The 14152-nt window shown below is 37.6% G+C and overlaps 1 protein-coding gene across 8 annotated transcripts in view; it reads right to left on the bottom strand.

The window, feature by feature from the left end:
• Ncoa6 (nuclear receptor coactivator 6) overlaps positions 1 to 14152 on the bottom strand; it is an 87786-nt gene that overhangs the window by 42239 nt on the left and 31395 nt on the right. For 7 of the 8 annotated variants that reach the window (XM_057780376.1, XM_057780378.1, XM_057780375.1 and 4 more), the window contains 3 exons: positions 12930 to 13206; positions 9510 to 9665; positions 2454 to 2576 (listed from right to left, as the gene is read on the bottom strand). In XM_057780376.1, the coding sequence (XP_057636359.1) occupies positions 2454 to 2576; positions 9510 to 9665; positions 12930 to 13164 (514 nt within the window). In that variant the 5' untranslated portion in view covers positions 13165 to 13206. Of the gene's footprint in view, positions 1 to 2453; positions 2577 to 9509; positions 9666 to 12929; positions 13207 to 14152 lie in introns of those variants that run through there. The other variant, XM_057780383.1, reaches the window with a different exon arrangement.

Below are 14152 nucleotides of genomic sequence, written 5' to 3'. Positions count from 1 at the left end.
AAACCAAAAAAAAAAAAAAAATAAAATAAATAAATAAATAAATAAATAAATAAATAAATAAATAAATACCAATTTAACCTAAATCCATTTGCTTCAAGGTTTTCTATGTGGTAATGAACTCACAGCACTGTAACACTAGCCAGATACTAGATGTTGGAATCATCATGCTGGCCTGAGGTTAACAAGTGTCTCGACAATTCAAGACTTGATGGGGTCTCTATCATTGTTTCCAGGATATAACTGAAGATGTGTACGGTCACCTAAGACCTGAAAGTATTAGTGCCCATAGGCAGAAGTTGAGATAAGAACCCAGATTCCCTGGTGTTTGTGTCAAGTTTACTTATTTCTTCACTCTAAGGACATGTACAGTGGCTAGGTTTTTCCTACTGTACTTTTGACCTTCACTCTTTTAGCTCTTTTAGAATTGGTAATGGTACCACTTATGACTTTTTTTTTTTTTTTTTTTTAAATTTTTGTCTTTTGAGATAGGGTTTCTCTATGTAGTCTTAGCTGTCCTGGAACTCACTCTGTAGACCAGGTTGGCCTCAAACTCACAGAGGTCTGCCTGCCTTTGCTTCCCTGAGTACTGGGATTAAAGGTGTGCACCAGCACCACCCAGTCACCTATTATCAAGCTGCTTTAACACTTGCTCAGAGCTGTATGGGGGACCAGGTCTACATAAGTCACCAGGTTAGATATGCACATGAATGATATGACACTTTACATCAGTCCAACAGTAGACTTTGACATACGTATAAAACAGTGAGGGCTGTTCAACAACAGTGATGGAGTTCAACAACAGAGAACTTGTCTATGCATGTGTGAGGAAGTTAAGGAACAGGTACCCGCTTTATGAGAGTGCTCACCATCAAGCATAATGATTACAGGTCTTATTTTATTTTAAAAATAAAGATGAAATATACATACTATATTTCAGGGAAATAAAACATATACTATAGTTCAGTAAAATACAGTAAATAGTTTGAGGTAAACATAAAATGTACAGGCAGTATAAAAACCCAATTCTAATTCTATGCAAGTTCTTTGTTTTTTAAGTTTTGGTGGAGTCTCTCTAGATAGCCCTGGCTGTCCTAAAACCCACTATGTAGACCAGGCTGGCCTCAAACTCACAGAAATCTGCCTATCTTTGCTTCTCAAGTGCTAGAATTAAAGGCAGGCACCACTTTGCCTGGTTATGCCAAATTTTTGCTTATAGTTCAGAACAGCAGTATATAAATGGGAGTTCCTCTACCTTCCTGCATTAAAAAAAGATGTACTTTATATGTATGAATGTTTTGTCCGTGTATATGTCTGTACACCAAGTGTGTGCCTAGTGCCTATGGAGGTCAGAAGAAGGTATCAGATTCCCTGAAACTGGGGTTACAGACAACTGTGAGCACTGTGTGTGGTTACTAAGAAACAAACCCAGCACCTCTGCAAGAACAAGTGCTCTTAACCACTGAGCCATCCTCAGCTCGTCCTGCTGCAACTCTTTCAAACAATACTATGGTCGTCAAGGATGGAGCAACTGACTGCATACAGTTTCTTCAACCACGCAGCTGTGACTTTGTTTTATCTGAATAGACTCCTGAAGCTTCAAAGGTTTCAAAGCCACCAGTGCATTAAAAAGACCACTGACCTGAGAGCGAGAATATCTGGAATATTAGCCCACTGCTACTTGACCTGGGACAAATCGCTTCCTTTCCATAAATCCCACAATTTCCCAGCTTTTAAAAGTAAGAGCCAACTCAATTCTAATGTCTTGTGAATCATGGAATGTTGACTTTCATCTCTGAAGGAGAAATTTCAGGATTACTAGAAAAGGAAACAAACCATTTGTATCTCTTTTTAAATTCTTCCCTCCCCCTCTGAGACATGTGATCTTGCACAGGCATGTCTACCACTTCCAGCCAACTTCCTCAAATTCTAAATACATAAAAACACATTATCCCACAGACATGAAGATTTCACATGAGACAAAGGAACTCTGCTTACAGATTCTCAGACTCAGAGAAAATACAAGGTGGAAAGTCACATCCTCTACTATACTATAAACATTTTGAGGGTAGAAAATGTCTTACTTGTTTCCATTTTGAATACTTAGCATAGATCCCGTCATACATTAGGTACTTAATAAATGTTTACTCCATGACTCAGTGTTCATCAGATTTTAAGCCAAATACTGTAAAGACCTTAGCCTTGCTTTGTTATTGTAACCTTCCTGAGAGTAGTTCCTGTCTTAATTTTCTGACTGAGTAAATAAAAGTAGGTATGCTATACACCCCATTTAGATGGCAAGACTTACACCTAAAGAAATCAAGTCGATGCCTGGTGGTGGATGCACATACCTATAATCCCTGTACTTGGGAGGCAGAACGAGGAGAATCTCTGTGAATTCAAAGCCTAAAGAAGGAAACTGGTAAAGTGTCCCACAAGTGAGTAGGAGGCCTCACCTGGACCACTTGCCATGGGAAATCCTGCCTCCATCCTAACCGAGTTTCCGGATGCCATGGGTCCATTCATTCTCACATCCTGGCTTCGGTTCTGACCCAAAGCCAGGTTGATAGCACCTTCCCCTGAAAATGACAGTAAAGTTATAAAATGTAAGTAGTCATAGTAAAATACAGATCTTGCTTAAAGACAGTTACAGAAGAACTACCTTTTTTCTGTTTTTGAAGAATTGATATTAAGTTTACCACTACAAAAAAGGGATAGCTCAGCATTAGAACCCTGACCCTAACTGTTCATTATATAGTCCATTATATACCAGCTCTAAATTCAAGACTTCCCAACCTCTATCTCCAGAATGTTAGAATTACAGGAAACTAAAATCCTAGCCTATGCAGATCGTTCCATATGAGCAAGCTCAAGGAGAGCATAATCAGTTCTCACATCATTAATGAAGTTGCTCAGTGTCAGAGGACTTCAAAGACTGGATATTGATTTTTCAACTGGACCACAAATTGTGTGTAGGCAGGGGAAGGATGACAGGAAGGAAAGGGAGTGGAAGAAACTGTAAGAAACTTAAAATTCTTCATTTCCTTCTGGGAGTTTATAATCAGAAGATAAAGAGTTCAATGAAGATAGGAAGTTCAATGGGGAAAGACGCAGGGTAGTATGGGATCACTGTTACATTTGGGTGTAGAGACAGTAGAACTTGTGATAAACAGCACAGATTTTCTTTCAATAACCGTAATGTAAAAAGGTTTCCAGGTATTGAGACTGTAACTCAGTTGGCAGAGTCCTTGCCTAGCATGTATAAAGCCCTGGGTTCTGTTCCCAGCACTGCACAAACCTAGAGTGGTAGAACATGCCTCTTATTCCAGCCCCCCAGAGGTGGAGGGAGGAAGACTGTTGGAGGCCTATGGTAATACAAGATCCCATTTCAAAAACAAAACATCGAACAACAAAATGATCCCTACAGGCTTGTGGTAGAGATGTCATCTAATGACAAGGACCAAAGTTTCTTCTACCTCCGTGACACAAGGTAAGACCAGCATGTGAATAGGTTTTCAATGGGCAATGCTGGGTATTGAATTCAGGGTCTTCTGCATGGTAAGCATGTGTTGTACTTATGCATTACATCTTTTGTACTGGTGTGCATGCACGCGCATGTCAGTGTGTGTATATCTGTGCGTGTGTGTGTGAGAGAGAGAGAGAGAGCTGGGTGGTGGTGGTGCAGGCCTTTGATCCCAGCACTTGGGAAGCAGGGCTAGGCAGATCTCTATGAGTTCAAGGCCAGCCTGGTCTACTGAGTGATTTCTAGGAAAGCGAGGGCTACACTGAGAAATCCTGTTTCAAGCCGGGCGGTGGTGGCGCATGCCTTTAATCCCAGCCCTCGGGAGGCAGAGGCAGGCGGATCTCTGTGAGTTCGAGGCCAGCCTGGTCTAGAAGAGCTAGTTCCAGGATAGGAACCAAAAAGCTACGGAGAAACCCTGTCTCGAAAATAAAAAAAAAAAAGAAAAAAAAAAAAAGAAATCCTGTTTCAAAAAAAAAAAAACAAAATAAATACATAAATAAATAAAAGTTTGTGAGTCTTTTGCCTACATGCATGTATGTGTACCATATTTATAAAGTACCAAAAGAAGTCAAAAGAGACTGTTGGATCCCCGGAACTGAAGTTATATAGATGGTTGTGAGCCACTATGTGGGTGCTGGGAACTGAAGCCAGGGCTTCTGCAAGAGCAGCAAGTGTTCTTATCTGCTAAATCAGCTCAATATTTTCTTTGAGTTTCACCTAGTAGGCAATAATATCAATAGGATTGTTTCAATTAAACAGATTCTAAGGAAGCCAAAATCTTACTAGGCCTAAGGGGAAAGAGCTGCTGAAACAAGTTTCTGAGTGCTTCTTGCACTTAATCCACAATTTTGACTAATATAGGATATTCCATAAAAGACACTTTCACCTTGTGGACAGTTAAAATAAGCTCGCCTATCACTGGGGATTTGAACGATTGTATTCCCCAACTCCTTTTATAGCTTAGGATCTTGATACCAGTCTGAAGATAAAGCAAGAAGCTAATAAGAAGATACTTTCCTCTGTCCTGTCACTGAGCTTTCTGTGTAAAGTTTAACCAGGGGACTAACAACATCCTACCAATAAAGGAACAATCATTAGAGGCTGTAAAATACTCAGACTTGTTTATAGGAATCAGGAGTGAAAATCAAAGAAAACATGGGATTTGGAGGTCTCACCACTGAAAAGGAACTATTAATATACTAAATTTGTTAAGATAGTTTAAGTAGAAGCATTTTTTTTCCTTTTTTGGGTGGGAGGTGTCTTTATTTCTTTATTTAAAAACAGGACCTTGGGGCTGGAGAGATGGCTCAGAAGTTAAGAGCACTGGCTGCTCTTCCAGAGGTCCTGAGTTCAATTCCCAGCACTCACATTGTGAGTCACAACCATTTATGAGATCTGGTGCCCTCTTCTGGCCTGCAGGCATACATGCAGGGAGAACACTAATACATGATAAATAAACAAATCTTTAAAAAAAAGAAGGATCTTATTCTGTAGCCTCAATATTTGTAGCAATCCTACTGCCTCAGCCTAAGTGCTGAAATTATAGATGTGAGTTACTTCACTCAGCTTCCCAATCAGAAGAGTTTTAAAATAACATCAAGTAATAGCATTTCTCCTTTAAACATTCTCAGCATGGCAATGGTGGTGCACATCTTTAATCCCAGCACTCATGAGAAAGAGGCAGATCTCTGAATTCAATGCCAGCCTGGTCTACAAAAACTAGTTCTAGGATAGGCTCCAAAGCTACAGAGAAACCTTATCTCAAAAAGCAAAGAGGTCAGGGAAATAGCTCAGATGGTAAAGTGATTGCTCAGGACCTGAATTTAGTTTCCAGCACCCATTTTAAAAAGTCTGGCACAACGTAATAATCAAAACACTAAACATACAGAATAGAGAAAGAATATTAAGAGCTGCAAAGGAAAAAGGCCAAGTAACATATAAAGGCAGACCTATCAGAATTACACCTGACTTCTCAATGGAGACAATGAAAGCCAGAAGGTCCTGGTCAAGCATTATGCAGACACTAACAGACCACTGAAGTCAGCCCAGACTACTATACCCAGCAAAACTTTCAATCACCATAGTTGGACAAAACAAGATATTCCATGACAAAACCAGATTTAATCAATACCTAGGCACAAACCCAACCCTACACAAAGTACTACAAGGAAAACTCCAACCCAAGGAAGTTGGCTACATCAATATAAACACAGACAATTAGTCTCATAGCAACAAATCCCAAAGAAGGGAATAACATCACCAACAATGAAAACTAAATTAACAGGAGATAGCAATCACTGGTCATTAATGTCCCTTAATATAAATGGACTCAACTCACCCATAAAGACACAGGCATACCTAAGAAAGAAGCTGGTGTAGCTATCCTAATACCTAACAAAATAGACTTCAAATTAAAATCAATCAAAAGGGACAAAGAAGGACATTTCATATTAGTCACAGGAAAAATCCATCAAGAGGAAATCTCAATACTCAACATCTATGCCCTGAATACAAGGGGACCCTCATATGTAAAAGAAACACTTCTAAAGCTTAAATCATACATTAAACCCCACACACTAATTGGGAGACTTCAACCTTCCACTCTCACCACTGGACAGGTCTGCCAGACAAAAAATTAACAGAGAAATAAGGGAACTAACAAATGTTATGACTCAAATGGACTTAACAGACATCTATAGAACATTCCATCCAAGCATAAAAGAATATACCTTCTTTTCAGTACCTCATGGAACCTTCTCAAAAATTGACCACATACTCGGTAATGAAACAAACCTCAACAAATACGAAAAATTGGAATAACCCCATGTATCTTATCAGATCACCATGGCTTAAAAGTAAAATTCAACAGCAACACTAATTCCAGAAAGCCCACAAATACATGGAAATTAAACAATGCTCACCTGAATCATCAACGGGTCAAGGAAGAAATATAGGGAAAAATTAAAGACTTCCTAAAATTCAATGAAAATGACCACACAACATACTCAAATTTATGGGATTCAACAATGAAAGCAGTATTAAGAGGAAAAGTTCAGAACACTAAATGCCTACATAAAGAAGCTGGAAAAAATTCCACACTAGTGAATTAACAGAACATTTGAAAACTTGAGAAGAAAAAGAAGCAAACTCACCCAAGAGAACTAGATGGCAGGAAATAATCAAATTGAGAGCTGAAATCAACAAAATAGAAACAAAGAAAACAATACAAAGAATCAATGAGACAAAGAGTTGGTTCGTCTAGAAAATCAACAAAACAGACAAACCTTTATTCAAACTAACCAAAAGGCAGAGAGAGAATTCTAAATTAACAAAATCAGAAATGAAAAGGGGGACATAACAATAGACACGGAGGAAATAGAGAGTCATCAGGTCATATTTAGAAAACCTGTACTCCACAAAATTGGAAAACTTAAAGGAAACGGACAACTTTCTGGATAAGTATCACTTACCAAAATTAAATCAAGACCAGATGAGCAAATTAAATAGACCTATAACTGCTAAAGAAATAAAAACAGTCATCGAAAGTCTCCAAATCAAAAAAAAGTACAGGATCAGATGGTTTCAGCTCAGAATTCTACAAGATTTTCAAATTGTTCCACACAATAGAAATAGAAGGAACATTACCAAACTCTTTTTATAAGGCTACAATTATCCTGATACCACCACATAAAGACATTACTAAGAAAGAGAATTACAGACCAATCTCACTCATGAACAAAGTTGCAAAATACTCAATAAAATACTGGCAAATCAAATCCAAGAACACATCAGAACCATCATCCACCATGATCAAGTCGGCTTCATCCCACAGATGCAGATGGTTCAACATACAACGTAATCCACCATATAAACAAATTGAAAAATAAAAACCACATGATCACCTCATTAGATGCTGAAAAAGCTTTAGACAAAATACAACATCCCTTCATGATAAAGATTTGGAGAGAGCAGGGATAAAAGGAACATATCTAAACATAGTAAAGGCAATATACAGCAAGCCAACAGCCAACATCAAACTAAATGGAGAGAAACTCACAGTGATCCCACTGAAATGAGGAACAAGACAAGGTTGTCCACCCTCTCCATATCTATTCAATATAGTTCTTGAGGTCCTAGCTAGAGCAATAAGACAACAAAAGGAGAGCAAGGGCATACAAATCAGAAAAGAAGTCAAACTCTCAGTATTTGCTAATGATATGATAGTTTACATAAGTGACCCCAAAAAATTAGATGAGGGAACTCCTACAACTAATAAAATGTGGCAGGATACAAGATCAACTCAAAAAAATCAGTATCCTTCCTATATACAAATGATAAAGGTGCTGAGAAAGAAATCAGAGAAACATCACCATTTACAATTGCCACAAATAACACAAAATATCTTGGGGGTAACACTAACCAAAGAAATGAAAGACTTATATGACAAGAACTTTAAGTCTTTGAAGAAAGAAATTATGGAAGATATAAGAAAATGAAAAGATCTCCCATGCTCCTAGATAGGTATGATCAACATAGTAAAAATGGCAATCCTACCAAAAACAAGCTATAGATTCAATGCAATCCCCATCAAATCTCAGACCTTGAAATCTTCACAGACTCTGAAAGAACAACACTCAACTTCATATGGAAAAACAAAAACCTAGAAAAGCCAAAATAATCCTGTACAATAAAGGAACTTCCAGAGGCATCACCATCCCTGACATCAAGCTCTACTATAGAGTTACAGTAAGGAAAACAGCTTGCTATTGGTATAAAAACAAACAGGCTGACCAGTGGAATTGAATTAAGGACCCTGATATTTATCCACACACCTATGGACACCTGATTTTTGACAAAGAAGCTAAAATTATACAATGGAATAAAGAAAGCATCTTCAACAAATGGTACTGGCATAACTGGATGTCAACAGGTAAAAGAATGCAAATAGGTCCAAATCTATCACCATGCACAAAACTTAAGTCCAAATGGATTAAAGACCTCAACATAAATCCAGTCACATTAAACTTCATTGAAAAGAAAGTGGGAAATAGCCTTGAACACATGGCCACAGGAGACTGCTTCCTAAATATAATATCAGTAGCACAGATACTGAGAACAACGATTAATAAATGGGACCTTCTAAAACTGAGAAGCTTCTGTAAGGCAAAGGACACAGTCACTAAGACAAAACGGCAGCCTACAGAATGTGAAAAGATCTTCACCAACCCCACATCAGACAAGAGACCTCCAAAATATTACAAAGAACTCAAGAAACTAAACACCAAATATTCACTTGATGAACAGGAATTGTATGAGAGAGTACTCCATTTACAGAAGACAACAGTGCAAAAGATCTGTGGCAGAAGGGAGAACTGTGTGTTCAAAGAACCAAATGAAAACTGGAGAGAGTGGAAAACAGAGCTGACGGGGGTGGGGGTGGAATTTAACTAGCATAAGTCTGTATGAGGAAGGTTGATGTCAGACTGTGCAAGCCCTGAGGTCATGGTAGAGAATTGGCCTGAATTTCTGTGAAAAGCAGCAAGCAACAAAAGAACTTTAAGCTGGATATTATGTATTAGGCTGGGCATGTTTTTATATTCAAGAGGGTCATTCTAGTGATAAACACAAAGAATTGTTCAGGACTCCCTAATCTGCTAGACAAACAAAGGAAATAATAAAGTTATTCAGTAAAAGAAAGCAATTAAAATTAGATATTCTTCAAATAGACAAGTCAGTTCCTTGCAGGGTACAAGTAAAACTAAAGTCTGAGACTGAATGCCAAAGAGCCAAAGGAATGATGCTCCAGGCTGCAGTAATACTTTAATGCTTCTTTATTCTAAGGTACTGCAACATGAAGCACAGGATACACAGTTGCTTGATAGTCTCAAAAATAAAGAGCAGAAGAACAGACAAAGCAGCATCAGAAACTATGCTGAAAACCACTGTTACTGTATTTTGATTCAGATGGGCACATGGCAAAGTAAAGGACCTTCAATCTGAACGGAGAGAATCCCCAGATCCCGAAGCTGCTGGTTGTTGCTCTGAGCCAGGATCCGTAACCGTTCCGCTGCTTCCCGGGGGATGTTGAATGTGACACGTACGCTGTTCCAAGGCTCCACTTTTTGTACCTTTAGCTTGCTGGATTCTTGGTCATAAAGAAAAGAGAATAACATCATCAATTTTGTAGACACTAGAGAATGTGCAACTAAAAAAACAAAACAAAAATTCCTACTTTAGATAAGAGTACAGATCCCACTGAAGCACAACAAACTGAGGAAGGAAAACATACATTCAACAAGTTGTTGGAGAATACTATTTCAAGGTGTGTTACTTTTGTTTATGCTCTGGAGTATTTGTTTAATGATGCAAAGATGTGTCTGATTAAGTAAAATTCATCTGCAGTCAGGAGTTTGCATCAGCAACTAGCTGACAGGAAGTGGTGGGGATGAGCCAAAGGAGAAATGAGGAAGGAGGAGGAGCAAGAGAACAAGGAGAGAGGATGTCAGGGGCCAGCCAGCCACAGTGTAGGAGTAAAAGAAAGATACACAGAAGTAAGAAAAGAAAAAAGTCCAGAGGCAAAAGGTAGTCAGGATAATTTAAGTTACGAAAAACCGGTGGGAAACAAGGCAAGCTAAGGCCGGGCATTCATAAATAAGAAGCCTCCGTGTGTGATTTGGGAGCTGGGTGTCAGGCTCCCCAAAAAGCCAAAACAGTAAAAGCTCGCAGTACAACAGGTAAGCTTCCTTTAGGACAGAAAAACATCTGACATTCTACAATTCTGAAACTGACACTTCTGGACAGATTTTTAAGAATACAAAAAAACCTAACTAGTTTCTGAGGGAAGTATGTGTACACATGCTAAGGAGTGAAGTTAACCTAATATATACAAAATTTAACTGAAAATGGAACATTTATATAGACCTAAAAGTCTAAGAAGAAAATATTTAGTGACAAACCTTCACCACCTTGGATCTGGCAGTGATTTCTTGGATACAACAGTAAAAGGGCAAGCAACAAAAGAAAACAATAGAAACATGAGACTTCTTAAGGATTTTGTGTATTAAAAACCACTATCAAGTAGCTAGATACCATATCATATAAGGATGGCTATTATAAAAATAGACTATAGAAAATATTGGCAATAATATGGAAAAACTGGGGACTCCTGTGTACTAATGATGGGAATATATAAATCATACAATCTGCTAAGAGAATTATATGGTACAAAGTTTTTTTTTTTTTTTTTTTTGGTTTTTTCGAGACAGGGTTTCTCTGTGGCTTTGGAGCCTGTCCTGGAACTAGCTCTGTAGACCAGGCTGGTCTCGAACTCACAGAGATCCGCCTGCCTCTGCCTCCCAAGTGCTGGGATTAAAGGCGTGCGCCACCATCGCCCGGCAAAGTTTTTTTTTTTTAAAAAAACTATATAATACAGCATTTTAAATTCTACGTATCCAGCCAAAGAATTGACAGCAGGATATGGAAAATTATATCCATGTTTATGGTAGGATTATTTACAACAGCTAAATCATGGAAGTAATGCAAGTGCCCAGCAACAGATAAATATTGGTAAGTAAAATGTGGTATAGACATACATTCTGTGGAATATTCAGCCTGAAATGGGAAGGAAAGCCCATCACAAGCTACAGCGTGGACAAACAATGAGAATACTATGCTAAATGAAATAAAGCAGTCATAAAGAGCCAAGTACTACACAATACTGCTTGTATAATAGTCAAAATCATGGTGTGGGGAGAAATGGCTCAGTGGTTTAGAGAACCGGGTGCTCTTCCAGAGAATTGAGGTTCAATCCCTAGCATACATAACAACTCACAACTAGCTATAATATATTCTCTAGTTCCAACAGATCTGATACCCTCTTCTGTCTTCCATGGATGATGCATGGTTGTGGGGTATTTACAGACATGTAGGCAAAATACCCATACACATAAAAACATCTAATTTTTTAATAAAAAAATCATAGAAAGTATAATGGTGCTTATTAAGGGCTAAAATAGGGAAGGAATGGGGAAGTTATTAAATGAGAGGTATAGATTTTAATTTTATAAGACAGGAGTTATAAAAATGGCTGCTAGTGATTATTATAAAATATAACTGTATTTAAGTACCATTAAACCACATATAAAAATGGTTACATGTAATTTACAATCAAAGTTTGAGAGATTAACTGAGTAATATTGTTTACAATTACATTTTAGACAAGGCAGCAAATAAAAGCTATTTGGTAGCTTCAGACTAAATAATTTCCCTTTTGTTATTAACTCAGATCAACTAAATGGTTTATATGCTTTTTTCAATTACATTTTTTAATTTAATAAAATAGCCATACAGGAATATACTTTCTCAAAATCCAGATACCTGTGAGAGTTCCTACATGTCACTTACCCCTCTTCCAGCTCTTAAACCATTAGATACTAAATACTAATACAGAATCCACTTGCTCTAATGTAAAACAACAATAAAACAAATCACTTGCTAAGGGCAATGGGATTAATATACTCACAAAATTTAAAAATGGTTAGACAATGTTTAGTCAAAGTTCTCTTGCAGGTAAGGAAATTGGAGCCCAGAGAAAGGCTAAGTGATTCAGAAAGCTGTAGTTACCTAAGGAAATCAGACATGGCATTAAAATCCAGCCCTGAAGTTTGACTATTGTCTTCCCATGACATCTGGAGACATGTCTCCAAACACCGAAAAACTGTGGATCCCAGTTCCACAGAATAGAGACAGTTTCTTTCCAATCTGATAATTACTGGAAACTTATCCATGTTCTTTATACTAGTCTTAATGTTAATATAGTTGAAAATGTTTAATTACAATCAGTTAAACTGTACTAGCAACTTTTAAAATTAGGCAAGATAACCTACATGTGTAATCCTAGAATCAGAGTTTCAGGAAGATCACTATACTAAAGGTAGCCTAGGCTACATTCCTGTTTTAGGGAGAAAATAAAAGCCTTTAAAATTTCCATCATACCAGAGACTATCTGACAAAATGTTTTTGAGTCAAAAATACAATCTGGGCCAGTGAGGTGGCTCAGTGGGTAGCTACCCACCAGTAAAGCTGATGACCTGAATCTGATCCTGGCTTCCTGCATGGAGAAAGGACACATGTACTATGGCACATATCCACCTTACATATACAAAATAAATAGGTATAATGTAATCAAGACTATAACCTCAGTCTTCAGTAATAAAACCTGACTTTTTTCTAAAACACAAACTAAAAAATAAATAAAAAATGATAGTAATAAGACATGCTAACAGCAGGGGAAGGTTCTACCTTTGCACCTAAAACCAGCCTTCCAATTTACTCTGTAGAACTAATAGTAACCATGAAAGGGCAAACATTCAAAAGAGTAATCAGAAGGAAGCAAAATTAAAGCAATTACCCATGTGTAACAAGTTGGGCACATTCTTTAATATTGCATCCAGTTTCCATTTGAAGTCTTTATCATCTATATTTCCTTTGAAGGCTACAAAAATTGTGGAATCCTCCAAAATATTATCACTTTTTGTGTCATCATCTTCTAGTCCAGAGTCAAAATCCACCTCTGAATCTTCCATTGTTGATGAACACAGGGAAGTATAGATGTCTTCGAAGTTTGGAAGGTCATCCAAAACCATGGTGTATTATTCCAGAAGTATATGCAAAGTGAATAAGAAAACCTTGAAAAACAAGGGTGGAATGCAGAGTATTATAACATATCATCATATACTCAACATATCATTATTATTTAACATATCATCCAGACTTCTCTAAAAGATGTAATTTATTCACTAAGTAAAATTTCCTTTCATAATACTATATGCTACTGTTTGGTAGGACTAGGATATTGGGAGGAACATACAGAGGGACACAGGGAAATAAAGAAGGGGAGTATGACAGTGCACACCTGTAATCTCAGCAGGGAAAACATGAGTCTGAGCCCACCCTAGGCTGCAGAGTCTTGTCTCAAACAAACAAAACAACAGCATTATAATCCATTGTAAAACAACTTTATTTACTTTCCAGCTACATTTTAAAAATTCTAATAAACAACTGGTCAGCGGAGGTGCATGTCTTTAATCCCAGCACTTGGGAGACAGAGGCAGACAGATTTCCGAGTTGGAGACCAGCCAGGTCTACAAAGCGAGTTCCAGAACAGTCAGGGCTACACAGAGAAACCCTGTCCAAAACAAACAAACAAAAACCAAAAATTCTAATAAATATTAGAAGTAAATAAATAAAACCAATAAAGGTTTCTAAGGCTTAAAAGCTGCTGCTTAGCCAGAGAAAAGACTGAGTCTTGAAACTGCCTAAAACCTTTAACTATTTAATTTAGCAGGCATTTCAAAGTAAGAATTGCAAGAAAAATAACCTAATGATGTATGTCAAGGTCTTAATAAAACAAGAACAAGTCAAACCAAAATTAGTAGATGGAAAGCCATAACACAGGCTGGTGAGACAGCTAAACAAGTAAATACATTGCTTCTAAGCCTGCAAACCTGAGACTGTCTCAAAAAAATTAGTGGGCTAGTGAGATGACTTAGCAGGTTAACTGTGACTGCTGCCAAGCCTGATGATGAGTTTGATCTCTGGAAGCCACATAGAGGGAATCGAACTACAAATGTC

Source organism: Chionomys nivalis, chromosome 9, assembly GCF_950005125.1.
Source record: "Chionomys nivalis chromosome 9, mChiNiv1.1, whole genome shotgun sequence".
Classification (NCBI taxonomy): domain Eukaryota; kingdom Metazoa; phylum Chordata; class Mammalia; order Rodentia; family Cricetidae; genus Chionomys; species Chionomys nivalis.
The sequence above is the reverse complement of the archived record's forward strand: the minus strand, read 5'-3'. Positions and strand labels throughout refer to the sequence as shown.